This window comes from Mizuhopecten yessoensis, unplaced genomic scaffold (assembly GCF_002113885.1).
Source record: "Mizuhopecten yessoensis strain PY_sf001 unplaced genomic scaffold, ASM211388v2 scaffold716343, whole genome shotgun sequence".
NCBI classification, from domain to species: domain Eukaryota; kingdom Metazoa; phylum Mollusca; class Bivalvia; order Pectinida; family Pectinidae; genus Mizuhopecten; species Mizuhopecten yessoensis.
The window spans coordinates 239,175-265,954 of NW_018480069.1; the positions used below are offsets into that span (position 1 = coordinate 239,175).

The 26,780-nt window shown below is 37.3% G+C and overlaps 1 protein-coding gene across 3 annotated transcripts in view; it reads left to right on the top strand.

Moving 5' to 3' along the window:
- The window catches only part of LOC110443390 (carbonic anhydrase-related protein-like), a 33,237-nt gene extending 12,199 nt beyond the window's left edge, over positions 1 to 21,038 (top strand). For 2 of the 3 annotated variants that reach the window (XM_021487577.1, XM_021487575.1), the window contains 8 exons: positions 7,180 to 7,374; positions 9,408 to 9,446; positions 11,381 to 11,505; positions 12,264 to 12,359; positions 13,111 to 13,176; positions 17,894 to 17,945; positions 19,084 to 19,196; positions 19,929 to 21,038. In XM_021487577.1, the coding sequence (XP_021343252.1) occupies positions 7,180 to 7,374; positions 9,408 to 9,446; positions 11,381 to 11,505; positions 12,264 to 12,359; positions 13,111 to 13,176; positions 17,894 to 17,945; positions 19,084 to 19,196; positions 19,929 to 20,147 (905 nt within the window). In that variant the 3' untranslated portion in view covers positions 20,148 to 21,038. The remainder of the gene's footprint in view (positions 1 to 7,179; positions 7,375 to 9,407; positions 9,447 to 11,380; positions 11,506 to 12,263; positions 12,360 to 13,110; positions 13,177 to 17,893; positions 17,946 to 19,083; positions 19,197 to 19,928) is intronic. The other variant, XM_021487576.1, reaches the window with a different exon arrangement.
- The last annotated feature ends 5,742 nt before the right edge of the window (positions 21,039 to 26,780 follow it).

The window sequence follows — 26,780 nt, forward strand, 5'->3', positions numbered from 1 at the left end:
CACCGTCCGTGTGATACACCGTCCGTGTGATACACCGTCCGTGTGATACACCTCCTGTGTGATACATCTTCTGTGTAATACATCTTCTGTGTGATACAACTTCTGTGTGATACACCTCCTGTGTGATACATCTTCTGTGTGATACACCGTCCGTCTGATACACCGTCCGTGTGATACACCTCCTGTGTGATACATCTTCTGTGTGATACATCTTCTGCGTGATACAACTTCTGTGTGATACATCTTATGTGTAATACATCTCCTGTGTAATACATCTTCTAGTCAATACATCTTCTGTGTAATACATCTTCTAGTCCATACATCTCCTGTGTAATACATCTTCTAGTCAATACATCTTCTGTGTAATACCTCTTCTAGTCAATACATCTTCAGTGTAATACCATTTTTCTGTAATACATCTTCTGTGTAATACATCTTCTGTAAGATACATCTTTCGTATGATACATCTTCTGTGTATTACCTCTTCTGTGTAATACATCTTCTGTTTAATACATCTTCTGTGTAATACCTCTTCTGTGTAATACATCTTCTGTGTAATACCTCTTTTGTGTAATACATCTTCTGTGTGATACATCTTCTGTGTGATACCTCTTCTGTGTAATACAACTACTGTGTAATAAATCCCCTGTGTGATACATCTTCCTTGTAATACATCTTTTGTGTAATACATCTTCTGTGTAATACGTCTTCTGTGAAATACATCTTATGTGTATTACATCTTCTGCGTGATTTATCTTCAGTGTAACACATCTTCTGTGTAATACATCTTTTGTGTAATACATCTTCTATGTAATACATCATCTGCGTGATACCTCTTCTGTGTAATACAACTACTGTGTAATAAATCCCCAGTGTGATACATCTTCCTTGTAATACATCTTTTGTGTAATACATCTTCTGTGTAATACGTCTTCTGTGAAATACATCTTATGTGTATTACATCTTCTGCGTGATTTATCTTCAGTGTAACACATCTTCTGTGTAATACATCTTTTGTGTAATACATCTTCTATGTAATACATCATCTGCGTGATACCTCTTCTGTGTAATACAACTACTGTGTAATAAATCCCCTGTGTGATACATCTTCCTTGTAATACATCTTTTGTGTAATACATCTTCTGTGTAATACGTCTTCTGTGTGATACATCTTCTGTGTATTACATCTTCTGTGTGATACATCTTCTGTGTATTACATCTTCTGTGTGATACATCTTCTGTGTAATACATCTTCTGTGTGATACATCTTCTGTGTAATACATCTTCTGTTTGTTACATCTTCTGTGTGATACATCTTCTGTGTAACATATCCTCAGTGTGAAAAATCTTCAGTTTAATACATCTCCTGTGTAATACATCTTCTAGTCAATACATCTTCTGTGTAATACCTCTTTTCTGTAATACATCTTCTATGTAATACATCTTCTGTGTAATACATATTCTGTGTAATACATCTTCAGTGTAATATATCGTCTGTATAATACATCTTTTGTGTAATACATCTTCTATGTAATACATCTTCTGTGCAATACATATTCTGTGTAATACATCTTCAGTGTAATATATCGTCTGTATAATACATCTTTTGTTTAATACATCTTCAGTGTAATATATCGTCTGTATAATACATCTTCTGTGTAATACATCTTCTGCGTGTTACATCTTCTATGTAATACATCTTGTGTGTGATACATATTCTGTGTAATACATCTTCAGTGTAATATATCGTCTGTATAATACATCTTTTCTGTAATACATCTTCTATGTTATACATCTTCTGTGTAATACATATTCTGTGTAATACATCTTCAGTGTAATATATCGTCTGTATAATACATCTTTTGTTTAATACATCTTCTATGTAAAACATCTTCTGTGTAATAAATCCCCTGTGTGATACATGTTCCTTATAATACATCTTTTGTGTAATACATCTTCTGTGTAATACATCTCCTGTGTAATACATCTTCTAGTCAATAAATCTTCTTTGTAATACCTCTTTTCTGTAATACATCTTCTGTGTAATACATCTTATGTGTAATATATCCTCTGTGTGATACATCTTCTGTGTAATACATCTTCTATGTAATACATCTTCTGTGTGATACATATTCTGTGTAATACATCTTCAGTGTAATACATCTCCTGTGTAATACATCTTCTAGTCAATACATCTTCTGTGTAATACCTCTTTTCTGTAATACATCTTCCGTGTAATACATCTTCTTTAAGATACATCTTTCGTGTGATACATCTTCTGTGTAATACCTCTTCTGTGTAACACATCTCTAGTCAATACATCTTCTGTGTAATACCTCTTTTCTGTAATACATGTTCTGTGTAATACATCTCCTGTGTAATACATCTCATGTGTAATACATCATCTAGTCAATACATCTTCTGTGTAATACCTCTTTTCTGTAATACATCTTCTGTGTAATACATCTTCTGTAAGATACATCTTTCGGTTGATACATCTTCTGTGTAATACATCTACTATGTAATACATCTTCTGTGTGATACATATTCTGTGTAATACATCTTCTGTGTAATACATCTCCTGTGTAATACATCTTCTAGTCAATACATCTTCTGTGTAATACATCTTCTAGTCCATACATCTCCTGTGTAATACATCTTCTAGTCAATACATCTTCGGTGTAATACCTCTTCTATTCAATACATCTTCAGTGTAATACCATTTTTCTGTAATACATCTTCTGTGTAATACATCTTCTGTAAGATACATCTTTCGTATGATACATCTTCTGTGTAATACCTCTTCTGTGTAATACATCTTCTGTTTAATACATCTTCTGTGTAATACCTCTTTTGTGTAATACATCTTCTGTGTAATACCTCTTTTGTGTAATACATCTTCTGTGTGATACATCTTCTGTGTGATACATCTACTTTGTAATACATCTGCTGTGTTATACATCTATTTTGTAATACTTTTTCTGTGTGATACATCTTCTGTGTTATACATCTTCTGTGTGATACATCTTTTGTGTAGTACATCTTTTGTTTAATGTGTTATACATCTTCTGTGTAATACATCTTCCGTGTGATACATCTTCTGTGTAATACATCTACTGCGTAATATATCTTTTGTGTAAAACATCTTTTGTGTAATACATCTTCTGTGTAATACATCTTCTGTGTTATACATCTTCTGTGTAATGCGTCTTCTGTGTAATACATCTTCAGTGTAATACATCTTTTGTTTAATACTTCTTCTGTGTAACACATCTTCTGTGATATACATCCTCTGTGTTATACATCTGCTGTGTTATACATCTTCTGTAATATACATTTTCTGTGTGAAACACTTTTTTTCTGATAGTGCGTCTGTGTGAAACAGCGTCTGTGTGATACATCTTCTATTTGATTCTGTGTGATAAGTCTTCTGTTTGCTACATCAATTCAGTCTTTTTGTTTTTTATGGTACATCCTTTTTTCTGATACAAATTTTCTGATTGGTATTCTTTGTGATACAGCTTCTGTGTGTAAAATCTATTGTCTGATACAGCTTCTCCATGACGGTTTTATTGTTCTGTTTAACTGTATTAACTTTTCCCGTTTGATTGAAGGTATTACTTTGTATTATATGTCAATACATGTTCTGTATAACTACTGTTCTCGTTTATGTGATCGGGTTTCTTGCGTGATCAAGCGTTTCGACAACTTCTGTGGTCTTCCTCGAGACTCTCTAGCGATCTCTGGTCATCAGTGGTCGGTACCGTAATTATGTCTAGTAAAAACATTTGGTTGTTTAAAAAACAACTTAAATCTATATTAAATTTCCATCTTAATATTCAATGAAAGAAAGATGATTTCCCAAAAATGTTTCGATATAGTAAACACTCAAGGTAAATTGACAGACCACAGAGATCAGCACCGCAATACCTAGGAAGTTGGGAACTCGCTCAAGTCTTACGTATACATGTACAAACCATTTTACAGTTTTAGTTTATTCTGGTTTCAAATTTCAACCTCATATACCACATAATTATTCTTCATTAAATGCGACACGTTTTAATCATCAAGTAATAATTAAAAACTGATAAATTCATTCTTAATATTTATCGACCTAACCATGCTTACAAACCTGTCATGACACGTGAACGGTAACGTCATGATTCATGTACACGTTAATAGATTTGCAATCAGCTGGGTAACATGCCCCAATAAAATGTTCTTTCATCTTTAGATTTTATTCGCAGTACGTGTTTAAAAGGCGTTGTAAACCAGGTCAATTAAACAGTCTTAAAATGTGGAAACGATTTGCGTATTGCCATTCGTAACAACCAACAAAATGAAATGTACTACATCTATACCTGTATACCAGCGTCAGTGCATCACTTCCATTATTATTCGTCATTCCAAGACAGAAATACTTCCGTTTACGGGATAGTTTTGGGTATTGCGGTAAAAGGTCATACTTGTTACAAGTTTCTAATACCTTGTCTACATTTGTAGTCATACGGCAACGCTGACCAGCCGTCAATATATTATAGTATAATAGTCATACGGTAACGCTGACCTTATGGTTCCTTTGAATAGAGCTACTACAAGTTCCTCTTCTGCCATTCGAGAGAATAGCAGATACGGTTGAACACCATAGTAGTTTATTACTTTGTCCATAAAAGTGTCCCTTAAAATGACCTGCCGTCCATATATTATAGTATAGTAGCCATACGGCAACGTTGACCAGCCTTCCATATATTATAGTATAGTAGTCATACGGCAAAGCTGACCAGCCTTCCGTATATTATAGTATAGTAGTCATACGGCAACGCTGGCCAGCCTTCCATATATTATAGTATAGTAGTCATACGGCAACGTTGACCAGCCTTCCATATATTATAGCATAGTAGTCATACGGCAACGCTGACCAGCCGTCCATATATTAAAGTATAGTGGTCATACGGCAACGCTTACCAGCCTTCCATATATTATAGTATAGTAGTCACACGGCAACGCTGACCAGCCTTCCATACATTATAGTATAGTAGTCATACGGCAATGCTGACCAGCCTTCCGTATATTATAGTATAGTAGTCATACGGCAACGCTGACCAATCTTCCATATATTATAGTATAGTAGTCATACGGCAACGGTGACCAGCCTTCCATATATTATAGTATAGTAGTCATACGGCAACGCTGACCAGCCTTCCATATATTATAATATAGTAGCTATATATAGTCATACGGCAACGCTGACCAGCCTTCCATATATTATAGTATAATAGTCATACGGCAACGCTGATCAGCCGTCCATGTATTAAAGTATAGTAGTCATACGGCAACGCTGACCAGCCTTCCATATATTATAGTATAGTAGTCATACGGCAACGCTGACCAATCTTCCATATATTATAGTATAGTAATCATACGGCAACGGTGACCAGCCTTCCATATATTATAGTATAGTAATTATACGGCAACGCTGACCAGCCGTCCATATATTATAGTATAGTAGTCATACGGCAACGCTGACCAATCTTCCATATATTATAGTATAGTAATCATACGGCAACGCTGACCAGCCTTCCATATATTATAGTATAATAGTCATACGGCAACGCTGACCAGCCTTCCATACATTATTGTATAGTAGTCAAACGGCAACGCTGATCAGCCTTCCATACATTATAGTATAGAAGTCATACGGCAACGCTGACCAGCCTTCCATATATTATAGTATAGTAATTATACGGCAACGCTGACCAGCCGTCCATATATTATAGTATAGTAGTCATACGGCAACGCTGACCAGCCTTCCATATATTAGAGTATAGTAGTCATACGGCAGCGCTGACCAGCCTTCCATACATTATAGTATAGTAATCATACGGCAACGCTGACCAGCCTTCCATATATTATAGTATAAGTAGGCATACGGCAACGCTGACCAGCCTTCCATATATTATAGTATAGTAGTCATACGGCAGCGCTGACTAGCCTTCCATTTGTTATAATATAGTAGTCATACGGCAACGCTGACCAGCCTTCCATATATTATAGAATAGTAGTCATACGGCAACGCTGACCAGCCGTCCATATATTATAGTATAGTAGTCATACGGCAACGCTGACCAACCTTCCATATATTATAGTATAGTAGCCATACGGCAGCGCTGACCAGCCTTCCATAGATTATAGTATAGTAGTCATACGGCAACGCTGACCAGCCTTCCATATATTATAGTATAGTAGTCATACGGCAACGCTGACCAGCCGTCCATATATTATAGTATAGTAGTCATACGGCAACGCTGACCAGCCGTTCATATATTATAGTATAGTAGTTATACGGCAACGCTTACTAGCCTTTCATACATTATAGTATAGTAGTCATACGGCAACGCTGACTAGCCTTCCATATATTATAGTATAGTAGTCATACAGCAACGCTGACCAGCCGTCCCTATGTTATAGTATAGTAGTCATACGGCAACGCTGACCAGCCGTCCATATGTTATAGTATAGTAGTCATACGGCAACGGTGACCAGCCTTCCATATATTATAGTATAGTAGTCATACGGCAACGCTGACCAGCCTTCCATATATTATAGTATAGTAGTCACATATTTTAACATGAAAACCAAATGTTATATTACCGCAATTTTATATTATAACATTTATTTTATATTATAACTTTTGCATATCGTAAACATTACGCATATTGCGTCAAAATGGAACAGTTCAAGTCACTTCTAACATGAGGTAGTGAATATGATTGTTGGCTGAATTTTGTTCACATTCTCAAAAAAAAATCAAAAACAAAAATCAAAAACAAAATCCAATAAAAATAAATAAATGAAATTATGATTACATTATATGAATTTTGTCTCGGTGTCATCAATGACACGAAACCGACTGAATGGTTTAGTACCGTAAGGAGTCGTAGATCAATTTGACCCATTGATGTATCTTTGCGTACAAGGTTGCCATTTCCGTTCCCATAGCTAAACCACATATACTTGTATTTGTGAAGATGAAAATATCAAAAAGGAATAATACACTTCCTCAGTACTTCTGCTCCTTATGAGAAAAATATTATTCTTGAAAACGGTAAAAAAAACCCAGAAAGAACCCTGAATCATTGTTCTTTGTTTCACGCCCTTATTTCCACACGTTCAAAACAGGAGCCACGGAATGGGGTAAGGACTTCCCAGCAGCGAATGGCACGCGCCAGTCCCCCATCGACTTCATGTCAGGAGGAGCTCAGTACGACACAGCCCTTGCCAAATCTCCACTGACCCTTAACTACTGTACTTCACGAGAGACAGACATCCTTAACAACGGTCAGAACCTGATCATGTACCCAAAGAGTAAGGGAGGTAAGCTCACAGAGGTCATTAATGGTATCTACTCGATATCTAAGTTTGACGTAGGGTTGAAGAGGTCAAGGCAGGAGTATCAAATCAATGTAATGAAAAGTAAATAAGGAAGGTGCGGTAATATTGTCAACATGTCGTCATCTTTATTATATATAAATGAGGCAATGTCGTATTGCCGAATTAACCGAAATATATATCCACAATAAAGAGGAAGCTGAAACGTAAAGGAGGTGGAATTTCTTATTGACATGTAGATAAGGTAAGGTCATAGCAAAAACCCGTTATGACATTCCCCACATGTCAACAATATAAAGTTACATTCATCACATCAGTTTTTACTCCATATGTAAATGACGTAAGATCATAAGGAATCTACATAAACTCAAACCACGCAAGAATATTATAGGATAAATCAAAAACGCAACCACGTGACGAACAGCCAGACTGAAACCAACTCGTTAATTCCACTTCGATACATTACAACGCGTATAGCTTAGTACCTGTAGGTAAGGATATCTTACTAAAACAACTCCTAAAATCACCTATATGTCTATTTATAAAACAATATAACCGATTCCAACTCTTAAAGTCCACTTCTGTACTCTACATGATCAAATCGACAAGCGCTGTATGGTCTTGTGACACTTAAGGCAATACCGGATATTTTGTTTTTAACACCCAGAATTTTAACCCCATGACAATGATTGGTTAGAGTAACGGTCATTTAAGCATTGAACTGTTTTTGTATGGTATTTATGATCTATTTGAATGACACAGCTATGCAAGCAAACAACGCAATGCGCGCTAAAACAGTTCAATACTTATATTTACGTTTCCTCTGCCTCTTATGTTCTTTTTTAACTTACAATTTATATTTAAATATTAAAATTCTCACCTTATCGACAGTCCACACAAATTCGTTCAATAGTTGGAACAGCGTATTGTCGCGTGCTGATTGGCCAACTAAGTAGTACTTTGAAATTTTAACAAACACTTCAATCAATTGCGTATGATATGTCTATAGGGTGATTTAAGTTTATCAATAGAACTCTGAGCTTAAAGTTTGATTTGAAATTGTTTCGATTTTTCCCCGGAACAAATTTCGCGCATGGATAAATACAGTGAACACCGTAAATGCGACCTTGCCCTCCACGAGGGGTTATTTTTGGAAGTTAATTCGAACTTTTCTCTTTGCTCATTTTGTGAAGAATCCAGACGTGAATGTATTTGATGATTGTATGGGAATCTGACTACAGTCGGTAGATTCTATAACAGCCTCATTATTTGACATGTCGTCAGAAACAGAGGAAACTGTGGATGCGAGACGCGTGAAACTGATAGCGTTTGAAGTGAGTGATCTTGCGACGGAGCACAGCCTGGGGTTCGTAACAAATGTCTGAAATGTTTATGTGTGTTGTGCCTCATATCAGTAGGTCTGTAACATATGTGTCGGTAGGTCTATAGAATATGTGTATTTCAGACATTTGAAACGAACCCCGGTTGATCAGTGCAGTGTAACAGACTATATTTCTGATGAATTGCATGAGCGATAAAATTGTTTCCATTGCCGGCATTGGTGATTTCAACCGATGTGCATTTTGTACGATATTGCAGACCTTGGTCATTTTTTTGTTGTAATAAAAGGATTTTTTCTTTTCTTTTTTCTTTTGCACATTAATTTACAATGACATTGTCAAGTCTCGCAATGCCGCGCGATATTTCAGCAGCCGTCATGTGTATTTACATTGGAAATTGTAGTTCCGGTCAGTGTTAATACGCTAAGAATTGTGTCTAGTATATGACTCCAAATGCAGCAAATCCCTGTACACAGGGACAAGTAGTAAAGCTATGTGTTTTAAGTAGGTTGATGTGTATCAGAACCTGTAGCAAAACATGGTTTGGTTACCTGTAACTGGAACATGGGGACGCCTTACATGTGGGAATATACAATGTACAATGTATCTGATGTTAACATACGCTGAATAGGTGTAATAGTGGCATCAACATACAATGATTAACACTTTCGTTTCCAGCAGAGACGTCCGTCCGGTTTGACATGGCTCAGCGGTCAAGTAAGTATGTAAATGTATGGCGTTTGTGTTGGTGTATGTGTGATTTAATGTGTTACATTGGTCAGGTTATAGTACAGTTGGTGAACATGTTAATCCATGTGTTTGAAAAAAATATATATATACAATAAAAGACAACAACTAAACGACGGACAAAAACAAAGTTTTGGTATCAAGTCATTTTGTAAAGGAATTTGTTGCTGTTGATAATACATTGTAAAGTAGATGAGAAAGAAGCTGTAAACGGCTGTACCGTGTGTCTACAACAGGTAAAACATGTTATACTGACCAGTATAGGATACACAGGTAAAACATGTTATACTGACCAGTATAGGATACACAGGTAAAACATGTTATACTGACCAGTATAGGATACACAGGTAAAACATGTTATACTGACCAGTATAGGATACACAGGTAAAACATGTTATACTCACCAGTATAGGATACACAGGTAAAGCATGTTATACTCACAAGTATAGGATACACGGGTAAAACATGTTATACTCACCAGTATAGGATACACAGGTAAAACTGGTTATACTGACCAGTATAGGATACACAGGTAAAACATGTTATACTCACCATTATAGGATACACAGGTAAAACATGTTATACTCACCAGTATAGGATACACAGGTAAAACTGGTTATACTGACCAGTATAGGATACACAGGTAAAGCATGTTATACTCACAAGTATAGGATACACAGGTAAAACATGTTATACTCACCAGTATAGGATACAAAGGTAAAACATGTTATACTGACCAGTATAGGATACACAGGAAAAACATGTTATACTCATCAGGATAGGATACACAGGTAAAATATGTTATACTCACCAGTATAGGATACACTGGTAAAGCATGTTATACTCTCCAGTATAGGATACACTGGTAAAGCATGTTATACTCACGAGTATAGGATACACAGGTAAAACATGTTATACTCATCAGTATAGGATACACAGGTAAAACATGTAATACTCATCAGGATAGGATACACAGGTAAAACAGGTTATACTCACCAGTATAGGATACACAGGTAAAACATGTTATACTCACCAGTATATGATACACAGGTAAAGCATGTTATACTCACCAGTATAGGATACACTGGTAAAGCATGTTATACTCACCAGTATAGGATACACAGCTAAAACATGTTATACTCACCAGTATAGGATACACAGATAAAACATGTTATACTCCCCAGTATAGGATGCACAGGTAAAGCATGTTAAACTCACCAGTATAGGATGCACAGATAAAACATGTTATACTCACCAATATAGGATACACAGGTAAATCATGTTATACTGACCAGTATAGGATACACCGGTAAAGCATGTTATACTAACCAGTATAGGATACACAGTTAAAACATGTTATACTCATCAGTATAGGATGCACAGGGAAAACATGTTATACTCAATAGTATAGGATGCACAGGTAAAACATTTATCCTATACTGGTTAGTATAACATGTTTTACCTTTGTATCCTATACTGATGAGTATAACATGTTTTAGCTGTGGATCCTATACTGGTGAGTATAGCATGTTTTACCTGTGTATGCTATACTGGTGCGTATAACATATTTTACCTGTGTATCCTATTCTGGTGAGCATAACATGTTTTACCTGTGAATCCTATACTGGTGAGTTTAACATGCTTTACCTGTATATCCTATACTGGTGAGGATAACATGCGTTACCTGCGTATCCTATACTGGTGAGTATAGGATACACAGGTAAAACATGTTATACTCACCAGTATAGGATAAATGTTTTCGGAGAATTATTTGTTTTCGGAAACATAATATTGACAGTATAATTGTTGCTCAATTTATTTATCCTCATGCTCATGCATGTCCGGTTGACTCTCCTGAAGCTCCAAAATTGATTCTGTGATACATGTTACTTAAATGGTTGCAGCTATTTCCGGTGGACCTCTCCCATTTGGTCACGAGTTCGAACTCGCAGAGATCCGGTTCCACTGGGGGTCCTCTAACAGTAGAGGATCTGAACACCGCGTCAACGGGAAGGCCTTCCCAATGGAGGTACGTCATCAATAACGTCCGGTATTAAATTGTCTCCCTTCTACACAACAGTGAGAAAATTCTTACTGAACACTACATTCCTACAGTGGGTCAGTGACAAACTACGTTACTATTGATATAGTGCAAGTGTCATACAATATTAAAATGCATAGACAGGGGCCCTGTGTCTCTCGAGTTATTTTTTTTGTTGATCGTATCGTCAGCTGTAAGTTGTAAAACCACAATTAGATTTGGACACCATTTTAAATATGCTGATGAAATATTACTCTCAATTTGGCATAACTTTCCAGTCGTTGCAAATATTCTGCATAATACTCGTACTTCTACATGTATACATGTGACAGTGGCGGATCCAGAGACCTATATGGGGGGGGNTTGGGGAAAATGGTGAAAATACATGATTTTTAAAGAAAATTCTCAGGGTGGGGGGGTTTCCTGAAGCCCACAAAACCCCTCTGGATCCGCCACTGTGTGACACAAATAGGCTTGCTTTCTGTATGAATTTACTTGTTACATAATGAATACCAACGCTTATTGTTTGACATTGCAAGTACTTTTAAAATTAAAAATCAAGAAACCCTCGAAAACGTGGATACTCGTTACACTAATGTTTTTCAATATACATTGTAATATTTTTTTGTATACATGGAAGTAAATAGTTTCTACCTCGGCATGTTTCTCATAATGTAGTTATGGAAATCCTAACCAGCTTACCTAACTGCCGAAGTGAACAAGAATACATTCCGTTCCACTTTCAGGTACAATTTATACACTGGAATGCCAGTTTGTATTCTAGCATGGAGGATGCATGTGGCAAACCGGATGGGACAGCTGCCGTGTGCTTGTTTGTCCAGGTAAAGTTTAATACTATAGTTTTATCATTTGCTATGTTTTGACTGTATTAGCACGGGAATGAATATTAGAAATAATCACGTGACTGGTTCGGGTTACGTTAAGGCGTAACATAAAAATTGTTTGTTTGTTTGTCTTCGGTAATTTTAGGCCGTTCCTACATGTGTGTTGTGTATATGTGTATGTGTGCCGGCGCCAGAGTGTGTTGGTGTATTTGCCTCCTTATGATGCCAACTTTATAGTGCTGCCTTACTGAAATGCCATGCCGAAGGCACCCAGTACAGCATTCCGCCCGGTCCCATTATACTGGCAACGGGTGAACAAGTTGTTGCCATTACCTTAAATGTTGAACGTTAAGCAGGGAATATATAACAGCTACCAATTTTAAGGACTTTGGTATATCCCGGCATGGAGACTGTTGCCTTTACGTTCAACATTGAAGCCAAACGTGAGGCATTGCCAAGCAAGGCACTAGGAAAGAAAAGGTAGTTAGCAGTAGATAGAAAGATAAAGATCCCAAATAACGCAATGGGTGCAGCAGTTTTGTTTTGGTCGTTTTTGTGTCCCCTAGGAAGAGGGCACAAAAGGAAATCACCACGTATGCAGAGGCTCCCACGTTAGTCGTCTCGTACGATCAAGCAGTGGGTAAGAGCAGTCTTTTCGCAATCCCCGACCTGCAAGTGTGACATAAAAATAGTAACAGTGGTGTGTAGATGCCACGTACAAACAATCACCTCGTAATTTGTATTACAGATTGGAAGAGAAAACGCCACCGTCAAATCTCTCATCAGTGATTCTCTCTGTGACGTTATATTCAAGGTAAGCTATTTTATTACGATTGCGTTTTATTTTGAACAAAGGTTTCGTACTTATTGACACTTAGAGTGGGTATTTCAGCGATGTATGACCGTACCACTAAATGCATCTACCTGTTCGTGTTACTCACGCGCAGTTTTGAGAAATTCGCTCGAAAATTTGAAAGATTGGCCGTAGGGATATCAGCGTAAGGTTGTATAAGACCATATTATGAAGTGGAAGTCAGAAATAAAAAAAAAACACATTTGGATTTGGATTTTTTTTCTTGATCGTGGGCCCGATCCTGTAACTAGATGTCTTCAGAGAATTTGACAGTACGTTTAATTATATATACTCTGTTTAAGGGAAAACTCCAGATGATAATATATGACGTCATCTCCAAAGTCGATGTCGATTTTGACATGGGCGCAATTTGTCCCCATCAGAATAATAGACGTCTGGTAGAATATCCAGCCAATGACCTTCGAAAGATATTATTAACCTGTAACTCAATTAACCTAAAGTATATATATTTCTTGGCCTCTATTGTGTTTTTCACTTCATATATCTATGTCAGCTTTCGCTTTTTTCTTTAAAAAATAAAGATCTCAAAAAAATAACGAAGGCGTTCCTTCAAATGGGAAGAAGTATGGTAAAGAGTGGAAAAGTAAGATGTTCCGATATAAGAGACAGTTGTGAGAAGAGGACGCTCTAGATTGATCAACAGATCTTTCGAGATGTTCTTAATCCACATTCCATTGATTCCACTTCTGTGGTATACATTGTCACAGTGTGGCTGTTACCCATACTTCTGTGGTATACATTGTCACAGTATGGCTGTAACCCAAACTTCTGTGGTATACATTGTCACAATATGGCTGTAACCCATACTTCTGTAGTATACATTGTCACAGTATGGATGTAACCCATACTTCTGTGGTATACATTGTCACAGTATGGCTGTAACCCATACTTCTGTGGTATACATTGTCACAGTATGGCTGTTACCCATACTTCTGTGGTATACATTGTCACAGTATGGCTGTAACCCATACTTCTGTGGTATACATTGTCACAGTATGGCTGTAACCCATACTTCTGTGGTATACATTGTCACAGTATGGCTGTAACCCATACTTCTGTGGTATACATTGTCACAGTATGGCTGTAACCCATACTTCTGTGGTATACATTGTCACAGTATGGCTGTAACCCATACTTCTGTGGTATACATTGTCACAGTATGGCTGTAACCCATACTTCTGTGGTATACATTGTCACAGTATGGCTGTAACCCATACTTCTGTGGTATACATTGTCACAGTATGGCTGTAACCCATACTTCTGTGGTATACATTGTCACAGTATGGCTGTAACCCATACTTCTGTGGTATACATTGTCACAGTATGGCTGTAACCCATACTTCTGTGGTATACATTGTCACAGTATGGCTGTAACCCATACTTCTGTGGTATACATTGTCACAGTATGGCTGTAACCCATACTTCTGTGGTATACATTGTCACAGTATGGCTGTAACCCATACTTCTGTGGTATACATTGTCACAGTATGGCTGTAACCCATACTTCTGTGGTATACATTGTCACAGTATGGCTGTAACCCATACTTCTGTGGTATACATTGTCACAGTATGGCTGTAACCCATACTTCTGTGGTATACATTGTCACAGTATGGCTGTAACCCATACTTCTGTGGTATACATTGTCACAGTATGGCTGTAACCCATACTTCTGTGGTATACATTGTCACAGTATGGCTGTAACCCATACTTCTGTGGTATACATTGTCACAGTATGGCTGTAACCCATACTTCTGTGGTATACATTGTCACAGTATGGCTGTAACCCATACTTCTGTGGTATACATTGTCACAGTATGGCTGTAACCCATACTTCTGTGGTATACATTGTCACAGTATGGCTGTAACCCATACTTCTGTGGTATACATTGTCACAGTATGGCTGTAACCCATACTTCTGTGGTATACATTGTCACAGTATGGCTGTAACCCATACTTCTGTGGTATACATTGTCACAGTATGGCTGTAACCCATACTTCTGTGGTATACATTGTCACAGTATGGCTGTAACCCATACTTCTGTGGTATACATTGTCACAGTATGGCTGTAACCCATACTTCTGTGGTATACATTGTCACAGTATGGCTGTAACCCATACTTCTGTGGTATACATTGTCACAGTATGGCTGTAACCCATACTTCTGTGGTATACATTGTCACAGTATGGCTGTAACCCATACTTCTGTGGTATACATTGTCACAGTATGGCTGTAACCCATACTTCTGTGGTATACATTGTCACAGTATGGCTGTAACCCATACTTCTGTGGTATACATTGTCACAGTATGGCTGTAACCCATACTTCTGTGGTATACATTGTCACAGTATGGCTGTAACCCATACTTCTGTGGTATACATTGTCACAGTATGGCTGTAACCCATACTTCTGTGGTATACATTGTCACAGTATGGCTGTAACCCATACTTCTGTGGTATACATTGTCACAGTATGGCTGTAACCCATACTTCTGTGGTATACATTGTCACAGTATGGCTGTAACCCATACTTCTGTGGTATACATTGTCACAGTATGGCTGTAACCCATACTTCTGTGGTATACATTGTCACAGTATGGCTGTAACCCATACTTCTGTGGTATACATTGTCACAGTATGGCTGTAACCCATACTTCTGTGGTATACATTGTCACAGTATGGCTGTAACCCATACTTCTGTGGTATACATTGTCACAGTATGGCTGTAACCCATACTTCTGTGGTATACATTGTCACAGTATGGCTGTAACCCATACTTCTGTGGTATACATTGTCACAGTATGGCTGTAACCCATACTTCTGTGGTATACATTGTCACAGTATGGCTGTAACCCATACTTCTGTGGTATACATTGTCACAGTATGGCTGTAACCCATACTTCTGTGGTATACATTGTCACAGTATGGCTGTAACCCATACTTCTGTGGTATACATTGTCACAGTATGGCTGTAACCCATACTTCTGTGGTATACATTGTCACAGTATGGCTGTAACCCATACTTCTGTGGTATACATTGTCACAGTATGGCTGTAACCCATACTTCTGTGGTATACATTGTCACAGTATGGCTGTAACCCATACTTCTGTGGTATACATTGTCACAGTATGGCTGTAACCCATACTTCTGTGGTATACATTGTCACAGTATGGCTGTAACCCATACTTCTGTGGTATACATTGTCACAGTATGGCTGTAACCCATACTTCTGTGGTATACATTGTCACAGTATGGCTGTAACCCATACTTCTGTGGTATACATTGTCACAGTATGGCTGTAACCCATACTTCTGTGGTATACATTGTCACAGTATGGCTGTAACCCATACTTCTGTGGTATACATTGTCACAGTATGGCTGTAACCCATACTTCTGTGGTATACATTGTCACAGTATGGCTGTAACCCATACTTCTGTGGTATACATTGTCACAGTATGGCTGTAACCCATACTTCTGTGGTATACATTGTCACAGTATGGCTGTAACCCATACTTCTGTGGTATACATTGTCACAGTATGGCTGTAACCCATACTTCTGTGGTATACATTGTCACAGTATGGCTGTAACCCATACTTCTGTGGTATACATTGTCACAGTATGGCTGTAACCCATACTTCTGTGGTATACATTGTCACAGTATGGCTGTAACCCATACTTCTGTGGTATACATTGTCACAGTATGGCTGTAACCCATACTTCTGTGGTATACATTGTCACAGTATGGCTGTAACCCATACTTCTGTGGTATACATTGCCACAGTATGGCTGTTACCCATATTTTATTGTACTAAGAATGGTGTACTAAGAAGCACGGACCATGACTAGGCTTAGCAACTTTTTGAAGCAGATTCAGCGATTAAATGTTATTTTTATAAAGTTTCTTGTGAATTCAATACAAACGAGGTAGATTTGTACCTTATCCTTTTTTCGGTATTCGGAAAGAACTTTTCAGAAATTAGGAAATTTAAAACAAAAATAATATTAAGATACTACAGTAGTACTTATTCGAACGGTGTATTATTCGTCAAATCAGTGCAGCAACAAGCATGGTGTTGAAAAGTAAAAAATAAATCAATTTTGTAAATCAACTGAGTGACACTGACAGGTATGATACACGTAATATCAACTGTTGTATTAGTCACGGAATTTCGTTGAAACTTCGTTCAGGAAAACGAAAAAACGAAATCAAAACCCTTCGTAAAACTATTCTCACTTGCACTATGCAAAGAATAATTTGTGGTTAAAACATCATGAAAATCCTCTAGACTCTTAGACTTAACATGTTTTCCTGGCGATCTCACGTGGTAGGCTGCTGCGATATACTACCTATAATCACAGCTGATAGGGTCATAGCCTGGACATCGCCATGGGCTTGGGAAAAGATAAACAATTACATGTACATGTAGAAAAACGTCACTTAACCCTAATAACCTTCCGTACCTGAACATCACATCAGTTATTGATTTGTATTCTGTTGTCATGTACACGTATATATGTTGTCAGATACGTGTAAAATAGATCGATATGTGTTTCTGCATAATGCATCTTCTATTGATATTTCTCAACCAACATTCTTCTGATAAACTGTGTAGATTCAATTTTTTTGAGTATTAATGAATCGTTATTATTTTGTAGGGACGACAAAAAACAACAAACACCCCCTTTAATCCCGTCTGTCTACTTCCGGGTGAGTAGAACTCGAGTCGTGTCAGGGGTCAAGTTTAGGCTTTAATATTACATGTCTCTTGTATTATTCTCTATTCTAATCTTTCGCACCTCAGTCATAAACAAACTACTCGCTTATTTTCCTTTTCGTTCCTATGACCAGGATATTTATTAAGTGTTTTGCTCCATGATGTATACAATGTATTACGTTCACAGTCTTGAAATCTGTTGTCTATAAGTCACTGTAATGGTAGTGCGTTTCCCAATATCAGCTGGACCAATAACTATACACATTGTTGCCTGTCATTATTGTTTCTAGCATCTCTTTGTGACCCGCATACAATTTTCTTTTCAATTTTGCCATATTGTAAACAAGCCTTAATCATTCCTAAGATATTTCGGAACATTGCGTTTTTTTAGGAAAATTTTAAAAGCACCTCTAACGAAAGCTCAGGCAGTTGAAGTAATACCAATTATGAAGTGGGAGAATTTTAACATTTTTGTTGTTGGTTTTGATCCCCTTTCGCAAGAATTATCATTCCCTTCACTTTTATTGTTTATCGTTGTTGGAAATAAATGAGATGTGTTAATTAGAGCGTTGTCTTGAACAGTTTGAAACTGAGTTTCATTTTTATTTTTACTATATTTTGAAACGCTTCAAAATGGCAACTGTCTAAACATTATTTATAGAGACGAGCTGAGTCCAATCAAAATTATGTGATTTCATTATATTCATACAAATACAGTTACAAGTTGTGGGATGTTTGAGTTGTTCAAACTTTTTGAGAGAATATTCCGAGTAATGCTGCTTTAAAATGATATCAAATATATGGAAAAGCTCTCTGCTCAACAATAAAGACTTACGGAGGACAAATCCAAGCAGTGGATGTTTTTATGGGAGGAATGGAAATTAAAATACATACATTTCTTTTACGATGATCACCTTGATAAATTCAATAGGCATGCAACTTCAAATCACAAAAAATGCTCTCAATTGCAATCTACCGTGGTTCTGGATAATTATAGATAAACACACTGTGTTTTCAGGGTTTGTCGTGAGAACTATTTCCTTTTATAAAGTATTCTCATATCATGCCATACCGATAGGTGGTATACTATAGAATATAGATGATGATACGTTTTATCATTACCATTCACAGACCCTGATCTTCGAGACTACTGGTCCTACGAGGGATCGCTCACCTTCCCTCCATGTCACGAGAACACCACGTGGATCATGTTCCGGTACCCACTTCTGGTGTCTCCCGGGCAGGTAAGTATTTACTATCCCGTATAAAGTAACAGGCATGATAATTTTGTTTGTTAATTTCTGTATTATGTCATAAATGTAAAATGTTGTTTTTATGTCATAATATATTTTTTTGACACTTTTTAAAATATCTTTTTTCCCAAGGATGGAAAACATTAATGTACTGAAATCCATTTTTTTAATGATTAAAAAGTCCTTCGCGTACGGGTCACTGTGGTTAACATAAAAGAGCGGTTTGTTAATGTTTATTATAAAATTTGGGTCATGACACTGAAAAGTATGATAGGTTTAGTTTCGTGATGAAAAAGTAACGGAATCTGCTATAATGTAGATCCTTTTTTAATGGGAATGATTTTAAAGTGATAAAGCCATATGTCAATTGTATGAATTCGAAGTCAAATCGATGATATTTTTGTGCTAGCATTCTATGATATTCAGAACTATAATAATAGTTCTTTGGTTTTATTATTATACCATGGCTAAATATTGATCGATGGCCGGTTTTTATCGTATTGTTAACATGTCCGACAAGTCCATTGAAGATAAACTTTGTGAGAGTTGCCTCCCCTTCAACATATTGTAAGAAAGCCATGCATAACACATGTTAACACAGTTGCTGTGGGAACTAAACATTAGAAATTTGATATCTAAGTGTTCGAAATAATACAAACAAGACCTGCTTTTATTTCTATACTTACTCACAAATGAAGTTAGGATATTTGTACCTATCTTCAGATAGAGGAGTTCCGTCGACTTTTGTGCTACAGTAAAGGGGATTCCCCAGTAAAGGGATCGACCGGACATTTGGTGGACAACTTCCGCCCTGTACAGCCCCTAAACGGGAGAGTGGTTAGGGCCTCGTTCCCGGTAGAGATATTGTATACCGTTACGCTTCATGGAAAGGTCCCACGTGATCGTCTTCAACCAGTCAACTTTGAGATACAACACGACTGAATGGACGTCTTCGACAACTCCACATCAGCATTAGAAAGTGTTTTTGGACAAACAAATAAATGGCTGTGATGTAGGTTTAGTAATTGTCCGTTAACTGCAGCCGGAACTAAGTTGTTGGTTGGCTTATCATAACTGTGCATGCCAACATTATCGACGTCATAGAGAGATCGTATACCATTATATCATCAGTGTGCCTGGTCCGTATGGCGTTGCTTATACATATAGTGGTTGTGATGCCTTTTTTGATGGATTTTTATATGCTTTTTCAAAAAAGAATTGATGTCGGCAGGGCCATTTTTGTTACAGATATTTTGAAAGTCATGTCCTTTAGTAAGGGTGCTGAAGCTAGTACGGCCTTTCGATTTGCGATATAATGTTTTTACAGTATTTCTTGGTCGAGTCTCACACCAAAAATGAACGTAGCGGCGTTCACATTGTTGTTTCTTATAAAAAGCATGCACAACGAAAGTATTAGTATATGTAGTGTATTTTACATGTATATATGCAATGTATGTAGTGTATGTGATGTTTGTAGTGACTGTGTTGAATGTAAACGTATTGTATATGTAATTATCCTAAAAAGACGACGTTTTGAATATAAACTTTATATTATTTTACAACAATTATTAAAAACGTGTTATTTCAAATTATATCATTCCCTCTTGTTGGCCCGGATGTTGGCGCACACCGGGAAACAGAGTACCTGGAGAAACCCACGTGTTCGGGCAGATGACTACAAACCTTTTCACGTTCAATTGGGGCCGACTCTTGAAAGGCGTTCGGAGATCGATTCAGTATCGATTCAGTATCAAGTTATAGAAATTGAGATTATCAAACGTGTGTTGTGAATGGCATGCATTGCTTAAATCGTGCATATTTTTTTTCAAAAACATGTATAACATGAGTTACTTTTGTTGTGTGCTATGTTCATATCTTTTATACTTGACATTGACTGGGAAAAAATAGTTTACTTTTAATGCTGTATATACATTTTAGTATTTATGGCGTCGTGGACTACCAACTCAATTTAATTTAAGGCAGTTTTAGAGAATATGTATCATATGGAAGTTATACATGTATAGGTATTATTATCATAAAATTCAAACTCAAGCCTAACTGTGATCTGATAGCTAGTAGTCAACACAGTGATTTAGCTATGTTACACTAATTGTGATCCGTTAGCTGGAAGTCAACACAATGATATAGCTATGTTACACTAGCTGTGATCCGATAGCTGGAAGTTAACACAGTGATATAGCTATGTTACTCTAGCTGTCATGCGATAGCTGGCAGTCAACACAGTGATATGGCTATGTTACACTAACTGTGATCTGATAGCTGGTAGTAAACACAATGATATAGCTATGTTGTATACCAAAACACATGTACTCTTGCTATTTGTAGTGATCCGTTAGCTGGAAGTCAACACAATGATATAGCTATGTTGTATACCAAAACACATGTACTCTTGCTATTTGTAGTGATCCGTTAGCTGGAAGTCAACACAATGATATAGCGATGTTACACTAGCTGTGATCCGATAGCTGGCAGTCAATACAGTGATATAGCTATGTTACACGAACTGTGATCCGATAGCTGGCAGTCAATACAGTGATATAGCTATGTTACACACTCAAGTCTAACTGTGATCCGATAGCTGGCAGTCAACACAGTGATATGGCTATGTTACACTAACTGTGATCTGATAGCTGGTAGTAAACACAATGATATAGCTATGTTGTATACCAAAACACATGTACTCTTGCTATTTGTAGTGATCCGTTAGCTGGAAGTCAACACAATGAAATAGCTATGTTACACTAGCTGTGATTCGATAGCTGGAAGTCAACACAGTGATATACCTATGTTACACTAACTGTGATCCGAGAGCTGGCAGTCAACACAGTGATATAGATATGTTACACTAACTGTGATCCTACAGCTGGCAGGGAACACAGTGATATAGCTATGTTAAACTAATTGTGATCCGATAGCTGGCAGTCAATACAGTGATATAGCTATGTTACACACTCAAGTCTAACTGTGATCCGATAGCTGGTAGTAAACCCAATGATATAGCTATGTTTTATACCAGAACACATGTACTCTTGCTATTTGTAGTGATCCGTTAGCTGGAAGTCAACACAATGATATAGCGATGTTACACTAGCTGTGATCCGATAGCTGGCACTCAACACAGTGATATAGCTATGTTTCACTAGCTGTGATCCGATAGCTGGAAGTCAACGCAGGGATATAGCTATGTTACACTAACTGCGATCCGATAGCTGGTAGTCAACACAGCGGTATAGCTATGTTACATTAACTGTGATCCGATAGCTGGTAGTCAACCCAGTGGTATAGCTATGTTACATTAACTGTCATCCGCTAGCTGGTAGTCAACACAGTGATATGGCTATGTTACACTAATTGTGATCCAATAGCTGGCAGTCAACACAGTGATATGGCTATGTTACACTAATTGTGATCCAATAGCTGGCAGTCAACACAGTGATATGGCTATGTTACACTAATTGTGATCCAATAGCTGGCAGTCAACACAGTGATATAGCTTTGTTACACTAACCGTGATCCGATAGCTGGTAGTCAACCCAGTGATATAGCTATGTTACACTAACTGTGATCCGATAGCTGGTAGTAAACACAATGATATAGCTATGTTTTATACCAAAACACATGTACTCTTGCTATTTGTATAAACATCCTTCTGGATATTATAATAACGTTTCAATACAGCTATTGTTACTCCGTTAATAGACATCATCGATCGTTTATTGCGACCCTTTTTCAAACACACAACAGCAAAACGAAGGGCAACGGAACAGGACATTTCCTTGAACTCGTGAAAATGTTATAAACCTTGTGAAAAAACGATGATTTTTTTAAAAATTCAAACATTTTGAAAAAACCAGTAACAGGATGATGAGGGGACAGCTTGAGTTATTACAACTTACTTGGGGCTACAAAAGAACAGCCTACACCATGATGTCTTTTTCCAGGGCATTGCATTTATCATCCAACACATAAGATACATGTTCGACAGTTTGTCTAATGAAGAACGTGTATTTGTAGTATTTAATGTCTCCTTACTAACTATTACATTTTAAATGTTTAAGGGTGGTTACTTTACCAGAGGCTCTATTACTAATTTAACGAACGGTATCACACCACTTGCAGTTGCTACTGAGTCTTTTTAAAAGACCGGACGTTTTGATCTTACGAAGTGCAGTCCCATGGTAATCCATTTACACAGTTGTTTTGTTCAATCCCCTCCTTGGAACCAGCCCATGTAATTACAGGACATACACCCGTAATGTAACACTCGCACAGGTTACCATAGTGACACGCACGCCCCGTAAATGTAGTTCCCATGTTCCCGTCGTGTTCAATATCCATACAGGATTCAGGTCACCGATTCCAGGTCTAATTTGCATATTGAAATCCTTGCGCCTTTTGAGTTGATCACGCCGACCGCTGTTCTCGTGTGGCGGGAGAGTGATATTGTTAATTGAACGGTTTAGGTTAATATGCCGTGAACAAGCTTCTCGTTTAACTTTAATCAGTTTCACGTGCTAGGCGTAAACTGTAACACTTTGGACAATACTCTATTTAATTAAATCTATACATTTTAAACATCTTTATATGTTTTTGCAATACGACTCCAGTCTAAACCAGGTCAGTCATTAAGCTAGAGTTAACGCCCTTCCTACGTTCTGCAGAACCACATGACTAAACATGCTCTAAAGATTGTCTATGCTATGATGACATGTTCTACACACCGATTGATGTAGTGTATAAAATAATATAACTTAGATCAACAAATACTATGGACGCAAGTATGCACTGAAACATCAATGTAGGTAAAATGATTCTGTGTACGATCGCCCTGACGTCACGTCCGTTACGTATACTCTACACTAATACACAGAACAGTGATTCTGTGTACTATCGCCATGACGTCACGTCCGTTACTTCACACTAATACACAGAACAGTGATTCTGTGTACTATCGATCTGACGTCACGTCCGTTACTTTACATAAATTTGCGCTGTTATGTTGCCGTGCACTATCTGTCTATTATAATGCGTGCGCCTCTGTTCATTACGGCTCACGATGCAGGAAATCAACACTATTTCGCATACTGAGCAAAGGTAAATTAAAATCAGGATGATAAGGGTTGTTCATTGATGTAATGTACAGTATGTCGGTATGTTTGACATCAGTGAGGTGGCCCCTAGATACAGATCGTTTTGGGCGATACACAAAACAACGAATGTCGGTTTGTCAGGCCATAACCGGGGAGCGGTATCACCCGATCGCAGCGCCCCCTGTCCTAGTGTCAGTTTGATGGATCCACCTGTCCGCCTCACTGCCCTTCTATATCTCAGTAATCCATGAATTATAGAAATATGACTTGCGTTTTAGGGGAAAATAGAACAAGCTGTAAATATGACACATCTTAACAACTTTGTTTTCACCATTACATTATACACGATTCCGACAATTACCGACAGTCAGCCGACTTCCGGTCGCGCCTGAAATCACGCGCATTCTCCCTCAGGTGGAACCAGTTGACAATTTACCTAATGGGATGATTAAGGTCTTCTTCTTTGAAGATTCAATCTTTCACAGGTGTAATTGAGCTAATTGAGAAAAGTGCCAATCTATCCTACCGATAAATGTACAAATTAAATGCTGTTTGACCATTATATCCATTTTCTAGTGGCTACAGTATTCACTATAATTGTCGCCTAGTGCCTTAATTTCCTTTCGTGTAAAACAAGATAAAATGGCCTACTCGCTTCTATGTATAGAATCGATACACAAATCAATTACCAGTAAAGCTGGCGTTATTAGATTGTAAACAAGATATTTAATGTTTCAGCACTGTCAAGGTGGATGTCTGACTATGTAAACTGCGAGCAGCAAACCATCTCTGTTAACCGCTTCCTCCGTCCGACAACTTCAGACATCGGACGAGGTCGGATTAATGTATGATACAGACATACAACTCGACCGAACACACATCGTACATATACAAATTACCTCCCGACCGATATAATAACATACATATATACGTCCGGACTAATACAAAACTTACTAATTCACCTCCCGACCTGTATAATAACATACATATAGACTTCCGGACTAATAGAAAACCTACAAGTTTAAATCCCGACCGGAATAAATACACACATATAGACGTCCGGACAAATAGAAAACCTACTAATTTACCTCCCGACCGGTATAACAACATATATATAGATGTCCGGACTAATAAAAAATCTACAAATGTACATACCGAACAGTATAACAACATATACATATAGACGTCCGGACTAATAGAAAACCTACAAATTTACATACCGACCGGCATAACAACATACATATAGACGTCCGGACTAATAGAAAACCTACAAATTTACATACCGACTGGTATAACAACAGACATATAGATGTCCCGACTAATAGAAAATCTACAAATTTACATACCGACCAGTAAAACAACAAACAAATAGACGTCCCGACTAATAGAAAATCTACAAATTTACATACCGACCGGTATAACAACAAACATATAGACGTCCAGACTAATAGAAAACCTACAAATTTACATACCGACTGGTATAACAACAGACATATAGATGTCCGGACTAATAGAAAATCTACAAATTTACATACCGACCGGTAAAACAACATACATATAGACGTCCGGACTAATAGAAAACCTACAAATTTACATACCGAGTGGTATAACAACAGACATATAGATGTCCGGACTAATAGAAAATCTACAAATTTACATGCCGACCGGTAAAACAACAAACAAATAGACGTCCGGACTAATAGAAAATCTGCAAATTTACATACCGACCGGTATAACAACAAACATATAGGCGTCCGGACTAATAGAAAACCTACAAATTTACATACCGAGTGGTATAACAACAGACATATAGATGTCCGGACTAATAGAAAATCTACAAATTTACATACCAACCGGTAAAACAACAAACAAATAGACGTCCGCACTAATAGAAAATCTACAAATTTACATACCGACCGGAATAACAACAAACATATAGACGTCCGGACTAATAGAAAATCTACAAATTTACATACCGACCGGTATAACAACAAACATATAGACGTCCGGACTAATAGAAAATCTACATATTTACATACCAACCGGTAAAACAACAAACAAATAGACGTCCGGACTAATAGAAAATCTACATATTTACATACCAACCGGTAAAACAACAAACAAATAGACGTGCGGACTAATAGAAAATCTACAAATTTACATACCGACCGGTAAAACAACATACATATAGACGTCCGGACTAATAGAAAACCTACAAATTTACATACCGACCGGTAAAACAACATACATATAGACGTCCGGACTAATAGAAAACCTACAAAGTTACATCCCGACCGAAATGCAGCACCAAAAATTGGAAATGTACATCTCCTTTTTCTGAAAGAAGTATTGAATGTTAACAAAACCGTTGATAGTTCTATGGTGTATTTTGAAACTGGCAGTTATTCATTACATGTACAGCGTAAAATAGCTATTATGTGGTATTGGTTAAAGTTGTCAAAGA